Here is a 21,607-nt window from a genome sequence, read left to right on the forward strand (position 1 = left end):
AGTGAAGAACATGGTACTCCAAGGAGGTAGTGCAGGAAGGCTCTTTCAATCAGCTATCACATGGGGGTATTGTTTCAAACTCTAATTCTGATTCATCAAGTGCAGGATGGGGCATGAGTATATTTTGAATAAAAGCTCCTGAGTTTGTGGAAACTTGTGCCTTTTTACTATCATAGTTTCCCCCCACTGATGAGGGCACCCCAGCATCTGGCAGAGGCTGTGGCTTTCCCTTAGCTGAAGGAAAGATTGACAGAGTCTCACATACTTTGGTCACCCCCAAAGCCCTGACCCTAGATCACAGGAACCACATCAAGGTCACGACGGAGCCAAAAGTCTATCTCTGAGTGTCCAGGGTCCAGGTGCTTCATGTCCCCACTTCCTGTGATAGGACAGGCAGTGACTGTCACTGAGGTCCCAGGCTGCCTATCCTACCCTTGGCCCACAGGGTAGCTCAGCCAGACCCAGAGGTTTCTGGGCTGGAGGCACACCGCTGCCCTCTGCTTGGAGCCCCAATACTATGGGGTGGCCCACACCAGAGTTAAAAACTCTTGCCCAGAGGTGACCTGATCTAGTCCCAGGTAGAAGCAGGAAAAAGTTCCTGGGTCCTTGCAGGCCCTGGGAAACTGTGCCATGGGATCCTCACCAGGGTGTGATCAGTCAGCAGTGAGCACCACTGAGGCCAGCAGCCAGGTGGTTGGGAAGCTATGAGGAGCCCAGGAACAGCCAGTGCATGTGAACTTGGCAGCAAGCGCTGGCAGTAAAAGGTGGTGTGTGTGTGTGTGTGTGTGTGTGTGTGTGTGTGTGTGTGTGTGTGTGTCTGTGTGTCTGTGAGCATGCGGATGAGATGAGACGAGTCTGTTGCTGCGTGTGGCCAGTGGGTGTGTTCTGCAAGGAGGACACGCATGAAGCCTGGATGTACAATGATCCTGTCTACAGGTGCATTTGTTTGACAGAGGAATAAGGAAGGTTTACATTAACAGTGAAGTCACAGATAAGGGACTGGAAGAGGAAACTTAAAGACTGGCACAGCAAGCTGGCTGGCTTGGGAGTCAAGGAGGCTGGATGCAGGCATAGATCCATGACTGCCTCCACCAAGGACCACCCTCTGCTCCCCAACCCTAGCCATAAAGACTGCTGGGCCCCAGCCTTTTCTGAGTGAGGGCAGCAGGGACTGGTCTTACTTCCCCTCACCTATAATCACCACCACCTCCTGGTACTCAGAGTCCTATCCCCACATTGGCATTCCACACAATCAGTCCAAATGGTCCCAACAATCAGGTGGAGTGCAGGCAACACTGAGCTCCATCCTCCACTCCCACACCCCCACCCCCTCCCGAGAGGAATGGACATAAATTCAAAGTCCCTTTTGTGGATGGGCTGCTTCTCCATTGCAGCCCACAAAGGGTGTCCTGGTCAGTGTTGAGCCCCTCACCTGGCTCCTCTCCCGCAGTGTATTAGAGCGGGACCGGAAGGCATCAGGCTCCAGCACCAGCGCTGAGGGCTGCTGGACACTGAGGGGCCTTAGAAAAGTGAAGTCACTGCCATCCGAGGCTGGTGAAAAGCACGTCCTGTAGCAGTGGCTCTGTGAGTCTGTGGGCCGCAGGGTCACCTCCATGTACTTGAGTGTGCCGTCTGAGCTCACCTGCAGGTTGGGACTGGACTGCTTATAGAAGTCCCGAGAAGGCGAGTCCTGGTGCCTGCAGCACTGGCCCCCACCCCCATCCTCATCTGTGTGCCCCCGAAGGCATTTAGCTGACAGAAAGGTGAAGGTGACTAAGGATAAGAGACTGATGGCTGCAAGAGCCACAATGAGGTAAAGGGTAAGGTCTGAACGCTCAGGAGGGAGTGTGAGGAAATCGTTGGATTTGGGCATTTCCTCAGGGTCCTCATCCTCCAGAACCAGCAACACTGTGGCTGTAGAGGAGAGAGAAGGGTCACCATTGTCCCTCACCAGGACCACAACCTGCTGGGTGTTAGAGTCATCCTCCCGTAAGGCCCGGGCTGTGCGCACCTCCCCAGTATGTGCAGACACCAGGAACAGTCCTGGAGCTGTAGACTGTGGCAACAGTGAATAGGAGAGCCATGCATTGTGGCCAGCATCAGCATCCACAGCTGTCACTTTGGTGACCAAGGAGCCAGGAGGAGCAGAGCGAGGGAGACGTTGGGGGACTGAGAGTTCCCAGCCGGGTCTTGGGTGCAGCACCGCTGGTGCATTATCATTCTGATCCAGGACAAACACATGCAGAGATGTGTTCGAGTGCAATGGGGGAGAGCCAGAGTCTCGCACACCCACCATGATGTGCATCATTTGCAACAATTCGTAGTCAAAGGTGCGCTGGGCAAAGACCCGTCCATCCTCAGGGTTGACATATACAAAGGAGGAAGCTGGGGCTCCCTGAATCTGATTCCCTACAATGGAGTAGGTGAGATGGGCATTATCCCCAGTGTCTGGGTCTGAGGCAGCCACAGTGCAAAGAAGGGAACCTGGAGGCCGGTTTTCAGGGATGTAAGCAGTATAGAGCTGTTGAGAAAAGTAGGGTGCATTATCATTAACATCTGAAATGTTGAGCCGGATGGTGAGATGTGCATGCAGGGGAGGTGAGCCTGCATCACTAGCAAGTAGCTCAATGACATAGTGGGATGTGGTCTCCCGGTCCAAAGGCTGGCTGGTTAGCAGTGAGTAGTGGTTCTCAGAAGGCTTAATCTGAAATGGCAGGTCCGGGGAGATATCAAGGCTCACTTCACCATTTCTCCCCGAGTCTCGGTCCCGCACATTAAACAAGCCCACTACTGTGCCCACTGGTGTGCTCTCCAGGATAGGGTTTACCAGAGAGGCTAGCAGTACCTCTGGGGCGTTGTCATTGGCATCTTCTACATCCACTTGAATCATGCAGTGGCCTTCCATAGCTGGCTGTCCCTGGTCACGGGCTCTTGCGTGAATTTCATAGAAACTTGACTCCTCAAAGTCTATGGGACCCAACACGTGGATTGCTCCACTGCTAGGGTCTAGGCCAAAGATGTTACGCACCACTTCTGATGTATGGTCTCCAAAAGAATAGTGTAGTTGGCCATTGGTGCCCTCGTCCGGATCAGTGGCGTTGAGGCGGAGCAGCAGTGTACCCATGGGTGCATTTTCTGGGAGCCCCACACGTAGAACTGAGGAATGGAAAGTCGGAGCATTATCATTAATGTCCAGTACAATGACAGAGATAAGGGTCGTCCCTGAGCGAGCTGGGATACCCCCATCCACAGCAGTGAGCACCAGCTGATGTCTGGCCTGGGCTTCACGGTCCAGCTGCTGCTCCAGCACCAGCTCTGGGAATAGCTTCCCATCTTTTAGGGTCTTCACATTCAGAAAGAAATGGCTGCTCGGGCTTAGAGTGTAGAAGCTCACAGTATTGGTGCCCACGTCCGGATCCTGGGCACTATCCAGTGGGAATCGGGCCCCAAGCGCAGCTGATTCTGAGATGCGTATCTCTCGCTCAGAGGTGGCAAAGCCAGGAGAGTTGTCATTGAGATCCAGGATCTCTACCTCTACGCGGATTAGTTCCAGGGGGTGTTCAGTCACCACCTGTATTGGCAGCAGGCAGCTTGTACTGGCTCCACATAGGCTCTCTCGGTCAATCTTTTGATTCACTGCCAGAGCACCACTCATCAAGCTCAGGGAAAAAAAGTGTCCATTCTCCTCAGACCCCAACCGCAGTCGGCGGCTCAACAGATCTGTCACCTTTAAGCCTAGATCCTGAGCAACATTCCCCACCAGCGTCCCCGGCTCAGACTCCTCCACCACTGAGTAACGAAGCTGCCCGGACACCCAGCCCCAGCAGCACAACGACAACATGCACAGCACTTGCCATTTCCCAGTGAGCTGTGGGGGTGTCTTGGGCCCCATGACCCAGAGGTCCCTTCCTGGACACTGACTCTGTGCTGTCCTGTCTCCAAGGCAGACCCAGGTCTTGGAATGTAGCAGCTGAAATCTCTTATGTCTCCTTCCAGCCTCTTAAAAACTGCTCCGAGGTATGTCTGCCTGCAGCAGTTCTTCTTAGTCACCAAATGGCGGGGGTGGGTGGGGGGGAGGGGAACTGAATCTGAGTGGAGCTGGGGAACAGGAGGAGGAGAGGTGGGCAGGAAGAGCAGATCCCCCACCTCTGCTCTGAGTCTGATTGGCCAAAAAGTCTGTCTGCTCTCAACCAATTATGAAGTCCCCTCAGTCCTGGAAACCTTAGGAACAGGCAAATCTGTGTCAATGAAGCCTCCTACCTCCCCACTCATTTCATGCTGCAGGTTGATTCAGCCCCCTTGGCAGCAAAGTTTGACAGCTCAGATGGTTCTCAACAGGGAAGACAAAGTGGTACAAAACTTCTCAGTGTTCTGTCCCAGCAACTTCCCTCAGGACTTTAGAAGTTTCCACTACTTTGTTAAACCAACAAAATTTTGTCCTTCCAGGGGAGGCAAAGCTCATGTGAACCCCCCCACCCACGCCATTCTGCCAAACATGGCTGAGGTGAGAGAAACCATTTGTTAGGATCCTGTAAAGCCTTGCTCTGACTCTCCATCAATGCTTTGAGGAATCTCAATGTCAGCTGATGGTTACAGGATTCAGCTTTTGTGAGATCCCCGACTTGAGCTATGGAATGAGCATAACAGCTTTTAGTAGGGGGAACATTCCTGGAACTGATCCAGGTCACCCAGGAGAGTGAGTAGAAACCAGGCGTGGTCTCTAGAATTTATGGTTGCACCAATTCAAAAGTCTACTTAAAGACTTCCAGAGTGGCTGCCTCTGAGTTCCTCAGCTGTAAACCAGTTTTCTGACATGAAGTGATTTTACTCACATGTTGCTTTCCCCTCCAAAGAAGTAATGCTCCCCTGCCCCCAATTCTTTTGCATCTAGCTCAAATCTCAGTGGGAACCTGAATGGGATTCCTGAAGTCTTGGACTAAAAGATCTCTGCTTGCATCCTGATGCCTCCCTACTTCCCCTTCAGCTCTCCCCTCTTTGTGCTCTCTACTGTTTCAAGCAGCGAGTTCTCTCTATAGTGGGTTAGGAGGTACTTAATATTGTGGGGGCAAATACAGCAGTCACCCTAGATTCATTGGGAAATGGTAACCTAGAGTTAAGGTAGTCCAGAACCTGCCCCCCTCATTCAGGAAGAGAAAGCAACCTCTTGGGTTTAGGTGACTGCCTGATACATCCTACCCCTGTACAGGATAGTCTTCTATGCTCCCACATTCTGGCACCACGCTTCCACAATACCCTGGCTCTTGATCATTACCTTCATTTCTTACCTTCAGGTACATAATCCACCTCAAGTACTAATCTGTGACAACTTCCTGGTTATTCACAAAATACTTCTAAAGCACACCATCTACCACATAATTACCACTCACTATGGGCTCTTGCAGAGAGACCAACAGTCCCAGGGACATGACCCAGCCATGTGCTTGGATCAGAGTAACTCTCAAGCACTGGCTGAGCCTGCAAAGGTCTCACCTCTAGCCCATACAGAAGATCAGAGGGTGGGCAGCTTGGGCGAACAGGCTCCCCTGCCATAGGTGCACTGGGTGACTTCACCATCATGAAGCTATCGCTCCGAGTGGGTGCAGAAGCCAAGGGTGTACAGCCATGAGAGTGGCCGCCCACATCAACAAACTTGATAGGATCATCTGACCCTAGCTGGATTCGCAGGATCCCATTGGAAGGAGGAAGCCCCTCCCTCCTTCGAGATCGGGTGAGACAGGCACAGGTGCCAGCAGGAAAGCAGGTCACTCCACAGGCAGCCCCACGCAAACACTTAGACAGTAGTGCAACGAATGAGCCAAAGGAGACAAAGCAAATTGCCACTAGTGATACAGCCAAATAGAGGGTCAGGCGGGATTCTCCTTCCCTTGGAGCTGAAGATTCTCGAAGATCAGGGACAACTGGATGAGTATCTTCCTCCAAGGACACCAGTAGAGTAACAGAGGTAGAGAGTGGTGGACTACCACTATCCTTTACTACAATGACCAGCTTCTGTGGTGGGAGGTCAGCTGGGATGGGAACTGCCGTCCGAACCTCCCCAGCATAGCGAGAGACAGCAAACAGGCTGGGGTCTGGGGCCTCCAGGAGCTGATAGGAAACCCAAGCATTGTAACCTGAATCCAAGTCCACAGCAGTCACCTTTGTGACTAGATGGCCAGCACCAACTGATGGAGGCAGAGCTTGCGGACATAAAGAACCAGGCCGGGCCCTAGGACGCAGCACAGCTGGGGCATTGTCATTGAGGTCCAGCACAAACAGACGAACTGTCACAGTGCTACTAAGAGGTGGGTTGCCCCGATCCCGGGCCTGCACCTCAAATTGCAATGTCTGTGTTTGTTCATAGTCAAAGGATCGAGTAGCATGAACAGCTCCTGTTTGGGGGTTCAGAGAGATGAAAGAAGAAGCTGACACATCTCGATTTCTGGGCTCCAGGAGAGAGTAGGAGATGAGTGCATTCAAGCCAGAGTCTGGATCAGAGGCTGCAAGGGAACAAAGCAGGTCCCCTGGGCGATTGTTCTCAGGAACAAACACCTCATGTGACCTCTGGAAGAAAGAGGGTGGGTTATCATTCACATCTGAAATATTGAGGAAAATACTCCTCTGGGTACTCAGGGGAGGATTCCCAGCATCGGAAGCAGTGACCATGATGTCATAGTTGGATTTGGCCTCTCGGTCCAAGGGCCCAGAAGTCACCAAGGAGAACTGGTTCCTGAAGGCAGACTTGAGGGCAAATGGCAAGTGGTCAGGAATACGGAGGCTCACATCTCCATTTGACCCTGAGTCAGGGTCCTGTACACTGATGAGTGCCACTACAGTGCCAGTTTCTGCGCTCTCTGGAAGAGTCCCAAGCTCTGAGGTCACTGTGATGTGGGGGGCATTGTCATTTACATCTAGGAGATCCACCCGAAGGCTGCAATGTTGCTCCATGGCTGGAGAACCCCCATCACGAGCCCGAATATCAAATTCATAGTAATTCTCACTCTCAAAGTCTAGGGGCCCCTGAAGGGTAAGCTTTCCAGTAGTAGGGTGAAGGCTAAAGAGGTTTCTCACACGATCAGGGGTGTGACCACTGAAAGAAAAGGTGACGTTACCACTGGGACCCAGGTCTGGGTCAGAGGCATTGAGCTGGATGAGTAGCATGCCGGCAGGAGCACTCTCCAACACACTAATCCTGTAGCTGGATTGCTGGAAGGCTGGGGCGTTGTCATTCACGTCCAGCACTGATACCCGGAGCTCTGCAGTGCCAGATCTCGGGGGGTTCCCTCCATCCACAGCAGTCAGCACCAGGCGGTAGTCTGATTGCTTCTCTCGATCCAAAGGCTTCTCCAGGAGCAGCTCTGGGACCAGGCTGCCGTCGCTGCGCTTCTTGACATCCAGTGCAAAGTGTTCATTGGAGCTTAGTCTATAGCTGCTGATAGAATTGCTCCCCACATCTGCATCCTGAGCCTTTTCCAAGGGGAAACGCTGTCCTGGAGGAGCTGCCTCCCCAATTTCCAAGTCTAGCTGCTGCCGAGGAAATCGGGGGGCGTGATCATTCACATCCACAATCTCTACCTCCGCTCGGTACATTTCCAAAGGCCCTTCAGTTACAAACTCCAGGGGCACGATGCAGCTGGCACTGAGTCCACACAGTGCCTCTCGATCAATTGGATTCTTGATGAGCAGAGCTCCACTGTCCAAATCCACACGGAAGTGTCTTTGGTTCACCTCTCCAGCAACCTGCAGCCTACGAGCTGACAGAGTCTCTGTATCCAGCAAGAAATCTTGGGCGACATTGCCTACAAAAGTCCCTTCTTGTGACTCCTCTGGGACCGGGTAGCGGATCTGCCCACAAACGTAACCCAGGTGGCAAATGAGGAACAAAAGGGTGGCCCCCCAGCAGATTTCTACCCAGCTTCCCACCTTGCGGAGCATTGCTGCTTCCCGTTAGTCCTCTACCTGGTCCTGGGAAGCAGAAGAAGCCGACCCGCCCCAAACGACAACAGCAGCTGGAGACACCTATCTCTCTTCGTGGCGCCAGCTCTGGTGCGGCTGGGCCGGCACCGCAAGGGTTACAGGCCGTTTTTGCTGGTGGCGGGGTAGATTTGTCTGCCTTCCACCACCCGATTGGCAGACAGCAGCTCCTAGGTTCAGCCAATAGGCTGAGCAGAGAACATCCCAATAGCAGCAGGGTTAATGCGTCGCAGCATTGGAGGACAAAAAAAAAAAAAAAAAAAAAAAAAAAACCCAAAAAACAAAACAAAAGAAAAAACCTATCTTTTTGCCTTCCTCCCACTCAACAGCATTTCCTTCTACAGGTTTATTACCTCTAATGAGAGGCAAACAACATGTATGTATGTTCTTTTTTTCCCCCAAACACACCAACTTCCCCCGCCCCTTTTCGGCGGGGAAAACAGACAGCCAAAGCCCTAGCAACCTGCAGCCCATAGCGGAGTAGCCATTTGAGACTGGTCACTTTGTTCAAGCCAGCGTTGTCATCCACCAATATTTGAAATGGGTAGTTTATGCCTCAGTCTGATTGTATTGGAGCAACAGCGAATTAGAAGCAGTGCCATATATTCAAAACTCTGCCCTTCTGCAGATTATTCAGAAACATATCCATCTCTTTGCAGACAAGACTTACACATTAATGTAACCAATTAAATTTATGCAGTGCACGTTTCTTTTGGAACAGGAGGTGTAGCAGACACAAAATCTCTTATTCAGCACTAGCTAGTGATACAGTGAATTACCATTCATTGATTTCCAGGACAGTATAGAAGGAGATGAAGCAAGGTGGAGGGAGTCAGGAGAGGGAGATGTTCCAAATCAGTAAAGAATCAGTGTGTATGGGAGGCACTAAGGACTAGATCTCATTGCTTGGCAGAATGCTAACGTTCACAGATTTAATAGCTTCCTTGAATGACTGAGATCAGCCACTAATAGCACTGTGCCCACAAATCCCCTTTATTTGACACCATGGTATGCTTGATTTGTTGTTAATTACCAACAGAGACAGTTTCAAAAGAGCAAGCTTTTTACTTGGCCCCTGGGGGCCTCCTGGAGCTGGAGACTTTATCTCACTCTTCTTCAACCCTGATCTAGACCCTCCCAGGAGCCTGGCTACCACCTTAAACATACACACACAAACACACAGTTGAGAAACACAGATCATCTCACACTGTAGTTACCTGCAAACTATAATCTGAGTGACAAACACACCAGAGCACAAAGAGAAAAAGTCCAGCCTGATCTCAACATAAGATTTCTTAACTCATCTGCAGCCTCACCTAGGTTACCACTGGGTGTGAAAACCGGGAGCAAAACCCAGGGTTCTAATCCCTCTCCAGATTTTTCCAAACCCTTAAGCCTCAAGAATATCCTTTTGACTATCCTCTTGAGGCCAACAACCTACATTCTGGTCTCAAAGAGAGGGATCTGAATGTGGTGTGTGTGTGTGTGTGTGTGTGTGTGTGTGTGTGTTTTAACCAAAAAACAGCTAACTCTCCTCTCATAGGAATGGTGGAAGTATAAATCAGTCTGACCTACCAGGTATTTTGGGCAGGATTCACTATCACAGTGAATGATACCACCATCAACCCAGTACCTCCATCAGAACAGGGGAGGGACAGGCAGAGCCATCCTTGACTCATTTCTCTCCCTGACTCCCTCAATCATGTCAATTAAAAAGTCCTGATGATTATACTATAGTCAACACCTTCCACCTATATTGCCACTGTGGTGGTTCAAGCATTTATCAATCTTCTCCTCAGATATTTTAACAGGCTTCTAACTGTTCTCTTTGTCTCCAGTAGCAATATCCCCAATCTATTTTACTTATGGGTGCCAAGATAATCTCTCTTGAGGACATCATACATAGGGGTTTAAAGTTCTGCAGTAACTATCATGAACACAGAATGAAGCCTAAAAATAACTCAAGATCTAACTCCTGCCTACTTGCTTCACTTTATCTCTTGCCAAGACTGTTAAACAAACATACTTTAAGGTTCAGCAATAATTAAGTATCATTATCCATATGCATGAAATTTCCTGCAAAGGCCCTTCCTGCCTCCCTTTTCCCTTTACTATTTAATAAACTACTACTTACTGAGAAACTTAACAGAAGACCATGGGGGAGAGGAAGGGGAAAAAAAAAGAGGTTAGAGAGGGAGGGAGCCAAAACATAAGAGTCTCTTAAAAACTGAAAACAAACTGAGGGTTGATGAGGGATGGGAGGGAGGGGAGGGTGGGTGATGGACATTGAGGAGGGCACCTGTTGGGATGAGCACCGGGTGTTGTATCGAAACCAATTTGACAAATTTTGTATTTAAAAAAAAAAAAAAAGAGAGATTTAACTTTAAAAAAAATTAAAAAAATAAACTACTACTTAACTTTTACTTCTCAGCTCAATAATCACCACCTCTATAAAATCTTCCTGATTTCCTCAGGCTGGCTTATGGGTTTCTTTCCCTTTGCTCTGGTTGCTTCTTGTATTATGCAGATCTTCACCGTCATTTTTTTTTTGCATGTGTTTCCCATGGTACTACTCTATATGCCATAATGACAGGATATGTGTCTTTTCGTCTTTTACAGTGTCTGCATATAGGGATACTCACTAAGTGGTGAATTACTGATATTATCATTTATTAGTTCAAGAAATACTTACTGAATACTTCTACTTCACAAGAATATTTTATATTCAGCATGCTTTATATGCACTGCTTTTAACTTACACAACAATTTTGAAAGATGTCATCTGTATTTTATAGATGAGGAAACTGGGGTTCAGAGAGGTTAAGAGATGTGCGTGAAGCTAAACAACTAATACATGCAGTACTAGAACTCCCCCCACTCCCATACCTGGTTTGTCTGAGAAAAAAGACTCTCTTTCTATAATATCTTTTTTTTAAAAGCCATTTGTTTTAAATTTCTTTTATTTATTTTTTTTTGAGAGAGAGGGAGTAGGGGGGAGGCAGAGAGAGAGGAAAAGAGAGTGCCCCAAACAGGCTCAACACTGACAGTCTGGAGCCCAACTCAGGGCTCTGATCCCACAACCCTGGGATCATGACCTGACCCTAAACCAGGAGTCTGATACTTAACTGATTTTGCCACCCAGGCACCCCTCTATAACATCTTAAATGATTTTTCTACTAGTTTGTAATCTGTATGATCATAAACTAGCCCTTTCCTGATACCTTTCATATTTAAGAACTAGACCTCTTATAGGTCTCCATATTTGCAAGTTCACACCAAAAGAGGCACACAGTCAATTACTAGCACTGGAATATCATAAAGCCTTAATCCCATATCCCTGACTTGATCTTTTTATGCCAGGTTTGTGATTCTCCCATTCTACAGTTTAAAAACAGCTTTAATGAGATACAGTTCACATACTATACAATTCATCCATTTGAAATGCATAATTCAGGGTGCCTGGGTGGCTCAGTAGGTTAAGCATTGGACTTCGGCCAGATCATGATCTCACGGTTCTGTGCTGACAGCCTGGAGCCTGCCTTGGATTCTGTATCTCCCTCTCTTTCTGCCTGCCCCTCCTTCCCTCTCTCCCAAAAATAATAAACATTAAAAAATAAAATGCACAATTTAATGCTTTTAGTATACGTGAATATGCTAAAAGGATACAACCATCACCACAATCTAATTATAGAATCTTTTTGTCACTCCCCAGAGAGGTTCCATACCCACTGTCCAGCTTTTTTTTTTTTTTTTTAATGCTTCTTTTTGAGAGAGAGACACAGACTGTGGCGGGGCCGGGGGGGGGGGTGGCGCAGAGAGAGAGGGAGACAGAGAATCCAAAGCAGGCTCCTGGCTCTGAACTGTCAGAACAGAGTCCGACACGAGGCTCAAAGCCACGAACCGCAAGATCATGACCTGAGTGGAAGTCAGATGCTTAACTGACTAAGCCACCCAGGTGCCCCGTGTGCTAGTGGTTTAGGAAGATTGTCTCTTTAGATGACTGAAGGATCCTCTTATGTCTTCCCTATGTTGCTCTTCTAGAGCTATTCTATATAATACGTATGTATTTTATTTATTTATTTGAGTATACTTGACACACAATGTTAATTTCAGGTGTACAACAAAGTAATTCAATGAGTTTATAGAGCTATTTTATGTAATATCTTAAGGTTGAGAAATGACAGGATTTTCTAAGTTCAGCCTGGCCCAATAAGCCTGGTTCTTTGAATGCCAGAATAACACTTTGCTTCATAAATATGTTAATTGACAGACTGGTACATTCTAGGGCAGAAGTTTTCAAACTTGTCTGCACATTAGAATCACTTGGGGACCTTCAAAAAATACTGAGCCCTGTGTGCCAAGAGATTGTGCTTTAATTGGTCTGGGATGTGGCCTGGGCTTCAGAATTTTTAAGGGGTCCCCAGGTAATTCTAGTGTGCAACCAAGTTTGAGAACACTGTTCTAGGGAAAATACCAGTTGATTCCCAGTCTGACTTCCAGTCTGACAGCTGCTTCTCTCTGGCTTTCATCTTTTCTTAGTCTTCCCATTTATGCCTCTACTTTGTCATTTCTGGCCGTCTCCAGATTTTCTTATTTCAAGGTGTGCTTAAGATTTTGGATGGGTAAAGAATAAAAATAATAATAGTAATAGATGAGATTTTTTTAAACACTTATACCAGGTTCTGAGATTACCTTAGCCAAGAACTCATAGCTGATAAGTGGTGAAGCCCTATTTGTCTAACTGCCAAATCCAAGGGTTAATAACAATAATACACTTATTAGTAATAAAATAACAGTGACTCTCCCACAACCGGAAGTGTGTATAGGTTTCACTAAAGACACAGGCTTTACAGTTACCTGCACACCAGCCTGAATAAATGAAAGCTTTACCTTTCTCAAGATACAAATTTACCTACATTTTATACTGTGTATATACTTAAAAAAATAATGCTGGAAGGATGGGGAATAAGGCTAGGGTACAAAAGAACTTTCAATTTGTACTATATGTTCTTTTGGACTGTCTGGATTTACTTTCAAAATAAATGATTACTTTTACTTTTATAATTAATGGTGATTATGTCTTTAGATTTGGGGATTATTGTTAGCTTTAATTTTTTTAGTACTTTTTTCTATTTCCCAAGTTTTTTATATTACACATGCATTACCATTATAACATAAAAATATTTTGTAGGTAATGTACACGTTATTTCCAGCAGTGTACTTGAAATAAAAGTTAAAGGATGCCTAGAATTTTATTTACTTATTTTTTAAATGTTTATTCATTTTTGAGAGAGAGACAGAGTGTGAATGGGGGAGGGGCAAAGAGAGAGGGACACAGAATCCAAAGCAGGCTCCAGGCTCTGAGCTGTCAGCACAGAGCCTGATGTGGGGCTTCAATCCACAAACCTCAAGATCATAACCTGAGCCAAAGCTGGAGCTTAACCGAATAAGCCACCCAGGCACCCTGAATTTTATTTAATTGAAAATCACCTGAGAATGAGGTACAGGATCTGCATGCATAGGCAAAGGAAAATTATCAGCGGACCATTAGTTTTAATGCAGATGTTGCAATCAAAACAAAGACAGACAAATGAGATGGTTGTTATATTCCTAGCATCTGCCACTTGTTAGAGGTATCTAGCAGCTCAGCTTGCTGTCATTGCAAATGACACCAAACTAAGCTCTGAGGGCTGAGATCTTGGGTTATAATTTAATGGCCTCTTAGCAAGATTGGTTAGTTGTGACGGCAAGTGAGTGCTGAAGGTGTGAATTGGGGCCACACAGGAGTCAGTTAATTCTACACCATGTGGGACCACAAACCACACTCTAGCCACGCCATCCCCTTCACAAATGCATGATGTTTGATCTACACAGGGCAAGGTGAAAAAGTAGATGCATCATTAGGAAAACATCTTCATCACTAAAACAATAGCTCCATCCCTTTCTGAACATGGTCCAGGCATCAAAAAGCATTAATATCATTCTGGGATGCTAACCCTTACCTGTCCTGGAGGGGAGCTCTCTGCACCCAACACTTGCCTATAGAACACTGGATCACAGCTCCGCAGTGTGTTCTGGCGGCTGGCCAGTGGGCTGGCAGCACCAGGTTTCTTCAACAGTGGGTCGCTGCGGCGTGAATCGGTGGTGAGGTACACCTGATGGTAAAGGTGCGGTGGCATCAGACCTCCCCGCACAGCGTCTGCATGCAGAGAGGACCCTGGTGTTCGGTACAGGGAGCTCACTGGTGCTCTGTACAGATCCCTCGACTGTTTCCACTTGTAAACTTTGAATATGATCACTCCCAATACTGTGACTGCAAACCCCACAGAAACCAGGATTAGAGAGAGGAGTAGATAAAAGGTGAGATTTTTATTCTGCTCCCGAGGGGCAGAGCCAGAGGGGAATTCAGCCCGGGCTTCAGGAGATTCCTCGGTTACTGACACAGTCAGGGTTGCCGTGGTGGACAGTGATGGCTCCCCATTGTCTTTGATCAAGACCATAAGAGTCTGCCTGGGCACATCTGTGTCCTGAACTGGGCGGGAAGTGCTGACTTGACCCGTGTGAAGCCCCACAGCAAAAAGGCTCTGGTTGGAAGCTCCCAAGAGGCTGTAGGAGAGCCAGGCATTGTGCCCGGCATCCGGGTCCCAGCCTACCACCCGAGTGACCACATAGCCAGCAGCGGTACCTCTGGGCACCATCTCCATTGAGCTCCGGCCAGGCCGGGGGTATAAGACCTGGGGGGCATTGTCATTGCGATCAGTGACAAATATGTTCACGCTAATGTTGGCGGTCAGGATTGGGGTGCCCCCATCGCTGACATGAACTGTTATTTCAAATTCTCGCCGATCTTCATAGTCCAGGGGCACTACAGATGACACGATGCCAGTGTCACGATTTATCGTGAAATAGTGGCCCACTAGCCCAGTTTCAGCTTCTTGTTCCAAGAGAAAGAAGGAAAGGCGAGCATTCTGCGGGGCATCAGGGTCCCAGACACTTAGATTTAGTATTGGAACCCCGGGGATGTTATTTTCCTCAACATAAACATCATAGGAGGACTGGGAAGACTGTGGAGGGTTGTCATTGATGTCAGACACTCGTACCTGCACGATTGTAAGGGCTGAGAGGGAAGGAGTTCCAGCATCTCGAGCAGTGATGCTGAGGTTGTATTCTGGGACAGTCTCACGATCCAGGGCTGCGCTGGTTTTCAAAGTAAAGTAATTCTTGAGGGAAGAAGTAAGGCTAAAGGGGAGACCTGGTGGAACCTCGCAAGACACCAATCCATTCTCCCCAGCATCCAGATCAATCACACTGAGCAAAGCAATGACAGTTCCAAGAGGGGCATCCTCAGGAACTGGGCTGTACACAGAGGTGACTGTAATCTCTGGGGCATTGTCATTCACGTCCACAACCTCTACCAAAACTTTGCAATGTGCTCCTTCGGGATTGGCACCTTTGTCTTTGGCCTGTATGTAAATCTCGTGGAGTTTTGTGTCTTCAAAGTCGAGGCGACCTCTGATTGTCAGCACCCCACTTACAAGGTCTAAGGAGAATAGGTCTCGCACACCGGCGCGGTTGTGGCTGCCAAAAGAGTAAATGATTTCACCATTGGGGCCTTCATCCAGATCAGTTGCATGAACTCGCACCACGACAGTACCCGGCGGCGCATCCTCCAGGACTTGCGCACGGTACAAAGACTGATTGAAGGCGGGTGCATTGTCATTCGCGTCCAGCACGGTGATGCGAATGGGAAGGGTGGCGGAGCGAACCGGGGTTCCTCCATCCAAAGCCGTCAGCACCATCTGGAGACTTGGCTCTCGCTCCCAATCAAGGGCGCGCTCCAGCACCAACTCCGCGTACTTGGTGCCGTCCTCTCGCGTCTGAACGCGAAGCGCAAAGTACTCATTTAGGCTCAGCTCATAGGTTTGTAAAGAGTTGCTTCCTACATCGGGATCATGCGCGCTCTCCAGCGGAAAGCGCGTGCCTGGCGCCACGGCCTCGCTAATCTCCAATTTCATTTCCCGGGTAGGGAATGTGGGATTGTTGTCATTGATATCCTGGATCACCACTTCCGCCCTTAACAGCTCTAGTGGGGTCTCCACCACCAGCTCCAGAGTTACAGTGCAGGAGGGCACTGTCCCACAAAGCTCCTCCCGATCCAGGCGGTCGTTCACAAACATCTCTCCAGTCTCCCGATTCACCTCAAAGAATCTTCGGCTAGCTCCAGACAACACCCGTAGCCTGCGTGCTGACAGGCTGCTGAGATCCAAACCAAGGTCCGTGACCACGTTGCCCACCACAAAACCTTTCTCTCTTTCCTCCAGAATCTCATAGCGAACGACGGCAGAAGCCTTGTGCAAGGCACCAAGCAGAAACAAAACTCCCACTACTCTCCCGATGCTTACCAGTCCTCTCCTCCAGGCCTCTGGGACCATCTCACTCAAAGGCAGTTCCTCTTAGCGGAGTCCAGATCTTTCCGGCTTTTTCGCTGAGAAACTTTCAGCGGGTTAGCGCTTGAGCGCTAGGCACGGAGTCGGACATGGCTTTCTCGATGCCGTTGATTTGCTCACCGGCTGTTCAGTCTCTGCCTCATCCCGGGGCACCGAGAGGGGACGGGCCAGGGCCAGATCTCCAGCGTCTTCATTGGCCGACAGCGGCACGCAGAGTCCCAGCCAATAACTGCACGAAGAATGCGCTAGCGCCGGGCTCTCTGAGCGGGACAAACGCTACCGCCAGGAACTTCACTTTCCTTTTGCTTCTTTCCTGAGTTTAGGGCCAAAGCGCCTTGGCAGTTATCTGTACATCGGCAACCTACCCTGGCCTGAAAAGCCAACTGCAGAGCCATGAAGATGGCTGTTTTGTAGGTTTTCAAACCAAACCAAGGCCTATTACACATTTTTTAAAACCGCTGTCTGTAATCGCAAGAAGAGAGGGTCAAACAAACCCAGAATGACACAACACCGTCTGGAAAAACACAAATATGGTTTGTTGGAGGGCCGCGTAGAGCCTATCCAGTTGGACTCTATATGTAAGGGAGCATTTATCATTTCTGTGGAAATGTTAATAATTTCAGCACTCTCTCTTACCAAATGAGACTGTACAATTCTCTGTTTCTCAGTAAAGAAAATCAATAGGAACCACTATCTGGTTTAACAGTTTTATGTAATTCAAAATTTAGATTTCTTTTAAAACTGGATGTTGTTTAGTTCTCATTTCTTAAGAACCAGGGAGCAATGTGACAACTCCCTACCCCATCTTTCCTAACAAACATAATCTCAATCATAAAGCATAATTTCAAATGCTTCCCTTTACATGGTCAATCCACTTCCCAAGATCTTGTATTAATATGCCACAAAGAGAAGTTGCATTGCTAAAGAAGGATAATACCCATTCCCCCCTCAAAAAGAAAAAAATCTAGGCCTGTTTATCACCTGGGACCTTTATAAAATGACTAAGATATAGCAGCAACGCTCCATAAACTCTTTAGAGAAATACACAGCCTTTAACCCAAAAAATAAAGAGCCTTGAAGAGTTTTCTACATTTAGGATTAAAACTCATGAAACAAACCAAATAGCACTTACTAGGATAATGAATAAGAGAGTCAGGTATGAAATAAGTCAGAGCTAACACATCCTTGGGCAAGAAACTACCCTAAAAGTGTTTCTGAGTTCCCATCCTATTAAATGAATATGGCAGGTAAAATGTCTGGCATAGAGTAAGCCCAAATTACTGATCCAAATTACCCCATTAAATACGAGATGCCAAGTTTTAGAGCCTCATACTGTTTCTGTATACTTGTCTTGGACATCACTTTGAGTGCATATAGACCTTTCTGAAGTGTAACTGAACCCTGAAAGGGATAGGCAGACATATTAGATAGGTAGATAAGAAGTATACAGTATAGAGGGTATTTACTGAAGAGATAAAAACCATATTTGACCTGATTCTCCATGTCCTCAAAACTTTCTCTCTTAAAACCCTTAGTTTTAGGGGCGCCTGGGTGGCTTGGTCGGTTAAGCATCCAATAAGCATCCAACTTCAGCTCAGGTCATGGTCTCACGGTCCGTGAGTTCGAGCCCCGCGTCGGGCTCTGTGCTGACAGCTCAGAGCCTGGAGCCTGTTTCGGATTCTGTGTCTCCCTCTCTCTGACCCTCCCCCGTTCATGCTCTGTCTCTCTCTCAGAAATAAATAAACATTAAAAAAAATTTTTTAAAAAACCCTTAGTTTTAAATAGTTTGACAACAGACCAGACCACTAATAAGGTTGACAGGCATTCAAAGACAGAATATATTCCATAGAATATATTTAGAAGACAGAATATGGCCTAGTCACTTGCTACTCAAGTATAAGCCAAGAACCAATGGCATAGGCATCACCTAGGAGCTTGTTAGAAATGCAGAAACGCAGAAATTCTCTACCTTGACTAAATTATAATTTAACAAAATACCTGAGTGATTTGAATGTGCCTTAGGGTTTGAGAAACACTGATTTGCAGTTTCTTCAGAGATAGACTGATTTACCAATCATTTTTCTCATTCACAATCACTTAATTACAACATGGCTTTTGAAAACTGGTTTTTAAAAGTTGAAATGGTTTTCCCATTTATAATAAGGCCCATAATTAATTCTTAAGATTTCTTCAGAAGCCAGCAGAATCCTCTTGGATCCATGCTCCACAGTGGCCAAAAGATCTTCTTACAATTTTAATTAGATGATACAATTATCCAGCTGAAAACTCCTCAGTAGCATCTCACTACTCTTGAAATAAAATTCCAAATCCTTTGCACAGTATCCAAATTCTCATGCCTTCTCCTTCTCTAAATACTCCATTATATAATATAGTCATCAGCCAAGCTTTTTTGTGCCCCAAGGCTTTTAGAAAGACTATTCCTCTCGTAGGAAAGCTACTTACCCTTCCCTCCCTTTGCTTCGCTAGTTTCTACAACTCTTTCAGGACTCACTTTAAATGTTATTTCACGATAGAGGTCTTCCATTAGACCCCAGTTAAAACCAGGATTCTTTGTTATGTGCTCTAAGAGCACCTTATATTTCCTTTGTTGAGTCTAGCACAATTTAATATTTTAGAATTATGTTTTGTTTAAGTATAATGTCTGCTTCTTCCACTACAGAAGAAGCTGTAGGAGGTCAGAGACTATGCCTGTTTTGATGATCATTTATATCCCTGGCACCTAGCACAGTAGGCACTTAAATGCTTCCCCCTCCCCCCCCCGCTTTATTAAAGTATAATTGATGAATATAATTGTATAAGTTTAAGGTGTAAACATGATAATTTACTATATTGTGAAATAATTAGCACAATATAGTTAACATATCCATTACCCCAGTTTGTTACCGTTGTGCATGTGTGTGTCCACATATGTGGTGAGAATGATTAAGATATCCTCTGTCAGCAAATTTCAAGAATATACTACAGTACTGTTAACTAGAGTCACCTTTCTGTATACTAGAGTCCTAGAACATATTCATCTTTAAGTGAAAGTTTGTACCTTTTGACCAAATCTCTCCACATTTAATGCTTATTAATATAGCAATCCTCGGGGCACCTGGGTGGCTCAGTCGGTTAAGCGTCCGACTCCAGCTCAGGTCATGATCTCATGGTCCGTGAGTTCAAGCCCCGTGTCGGGCTCTGTGCTGACAGCTCAGAGCCTGGAGCCTGCTTCAGATTCTGTGTCTCCCTCTCTCTCTGACCCTCCCCCATTCATGCTCTGTCTCTCTCTGTCTCAAAAATAAACATTAAAAAATATATATAGCAATCTTCATGCCAATGGCCTACTAATCATGAAATGCACCAAGGATTATATATGGTCAATTATATGCATCCACTTTCCCTAGAAGTAAGCATTTTTGGAAGATACAGTCACTCTTTCAAGCTACCAATGGGTCTAATGAAACTATTTGGTAACCTAATGACTTGAATAACTTGCTAAAGAGCCAAATAAGGTGTGGTAATACAACTCACGCAAGGAAAAAAAAAAAAAAAAAAACAGGATGCCTTGCTGTGCCACTTATATTAAGGGGGAAATGAAAGCACCAGTGTTAAAGGGTCAACACAATTTTCCAGTCTCTTTCCTCTTTCCTTTCTGTCTTATAATTTCAAGAGAGCCTCTGATCAGTGAGATACAACAAAAATAATTTTAAAATAGAAAGTGATTATGTTATAGTTGTCAAGAGTGAAGCCTTAGTGTCAAAAAGACTTGAGTTCCAATACTGGATATTACACTTAGTAACTATATAACCATGAAGCTCTTATTTTTCTTCTCTTTCAGTTTGTTTATCTGTAAAATGGGAATAATAACAGCACTCCTTGACATAACCACAGGCATCTCAATCTGTTAACATTTTAACAGCTTTATATTTACCATAGCGTTCATCTAGACATCTAGATCATCTAGACAATGATTTTCAGTAATTTATAGTTATGCAACCAACATCACAATCCAGTTTTAGTATATTCCCATCACCCCCAAGTGCCCTAATCCTGTCTGCAATCAATTCTTGCTCCTACTCCCAGCCTCAGGCAACCACTGACTCAAAAATTCCCAAGTCAGGGCACCTGGGTGTGTAGAGCATGCAATTCTTGATCTCAGAGGTGTGAGCTTCAGCCCATGTTGGGTGCAGAGATTACTTGAAAATAAGATCTTTAAAAAAAAAATTCCCAAGTCATTCTTAACATCTTTTTCTACATTCCCACATTAATTACCAGTACATGCCAATGTTTACTACCTCTAAAATGTATTCTGAATCTATTAAATTACTTTCCCTTTCTACTGCCACTACCTGAGTAAATACCTTTTAAATATCATTATGATTGGCTACTTAATTTTTAAGGCCAATGAAAAATGAAAATGGGAGCTTCCTTATTTAAAACTTAAGAATGGCAAGATGGTAAGAGTAGAGAATTAGCCCAAATGCAGGGCCCTCCTAAAAAGGGGACCCATGTGATCGCACAGATTACACACTCATGAAGCTGCCCTTGCCTGGCACAGAGGAAGGTCTCCATAAATATGTCCTAATATCATTTTTAAATACTGGGTAACTACCTAATATTATTCATTCTCAGACGATCAGTAATATCAGAAAATCTTGCTCATGAAACTGCTAAAAAATGTATTACCCCCTTAAAATTCTAAATATCATCTAGTAATCTTTCAATTTAATGTAATTTGACTATTTGAAGAACATTCTGAGGTCAAAGGTCAAAAGTCAAATTAAGGGAGCATGTGAAGAGAACTGGTATAAAAACAGATAACCGATAGGTTAATCAAACATGTATCATAATTTAGACAGGTGGGTGATTCAAGGATTTGGTGAATAAGCTGAAGAGTTTAGCCTTAATATTTACCTCAAGTTTATGTGAAAAAATATTCTGCATACTTTGATTTGAAAAAGATCTATAAATCTTAAGTTTTATAAAACCTCCATTCTATCTCCCCTCAGACAAGAAGAAATTATCTTGCCAAAGTATTTTAAAACTACAATGATAATCAGTGATTTTTGAGATCAAAAGTTTAAGAAAAAAAGATTTACCTCTTTTCCCATTTGAGTGCTATTCTCTTCTAGTCTTGATCGCATTAGTACTCTTATTGTTTAATAGATCATAAGCTCAAATGTGCCAGG

At 46.0% G+C, this 21,607-nt stretch overlaps 1 protein-coding gene across 24 annotated transcripts in view; it reads right to left on the reverse strand.

The window, feature by feature from the left end:
• LOC131514100 (protocadherin gamma-C4) overlaps positions 1 to 21,607 on the reverse strand; it is a 177,151-nt gene that overhangs the window by 17,572 nt on the left and 137,972 nt on the right. The window contains exon 1 of one of the 24 annotated variants that reach the window (XM_058733724.1): positions 13,974 to 16,590. The exons of 19 other annotated variants lie outside the window; for them this stretch is intronic. In XM_058733724.1, coding sequence (XP_058589707.1) covers positions 13,974 to 16,403 — 2,430 coding nt within the window. In that variant the 5' untranslated portion in view covers positions 16,404 to 16,590. Of the gene's footprint in view, positions 1 to 1,432; positions 4,059 to 5,490; positions 8,129 to 13,973; positions 16,591 to 21,607 lie in introns of those variants that run through there. 4 more of the 24 variants (XM_058733899.1, XM_058733717.1, XM_058733710.1 and 1 more) reach the window with 4 other exon arrangements.

Source organism: Neofelis nebulosa, chromosome 1, assembly GCF_028018385.1.
Source record: "Neofelis nebulosa isolate mNeoNeb1 chromosome 1, mNeoNeb1.pri, whole genome shotgun sequence".
NCBI lineage: Eukaryota > Metazoa > Chordata > Mammalia > Carnivora > Felidae > Neofelis > Neofelis nebulosa.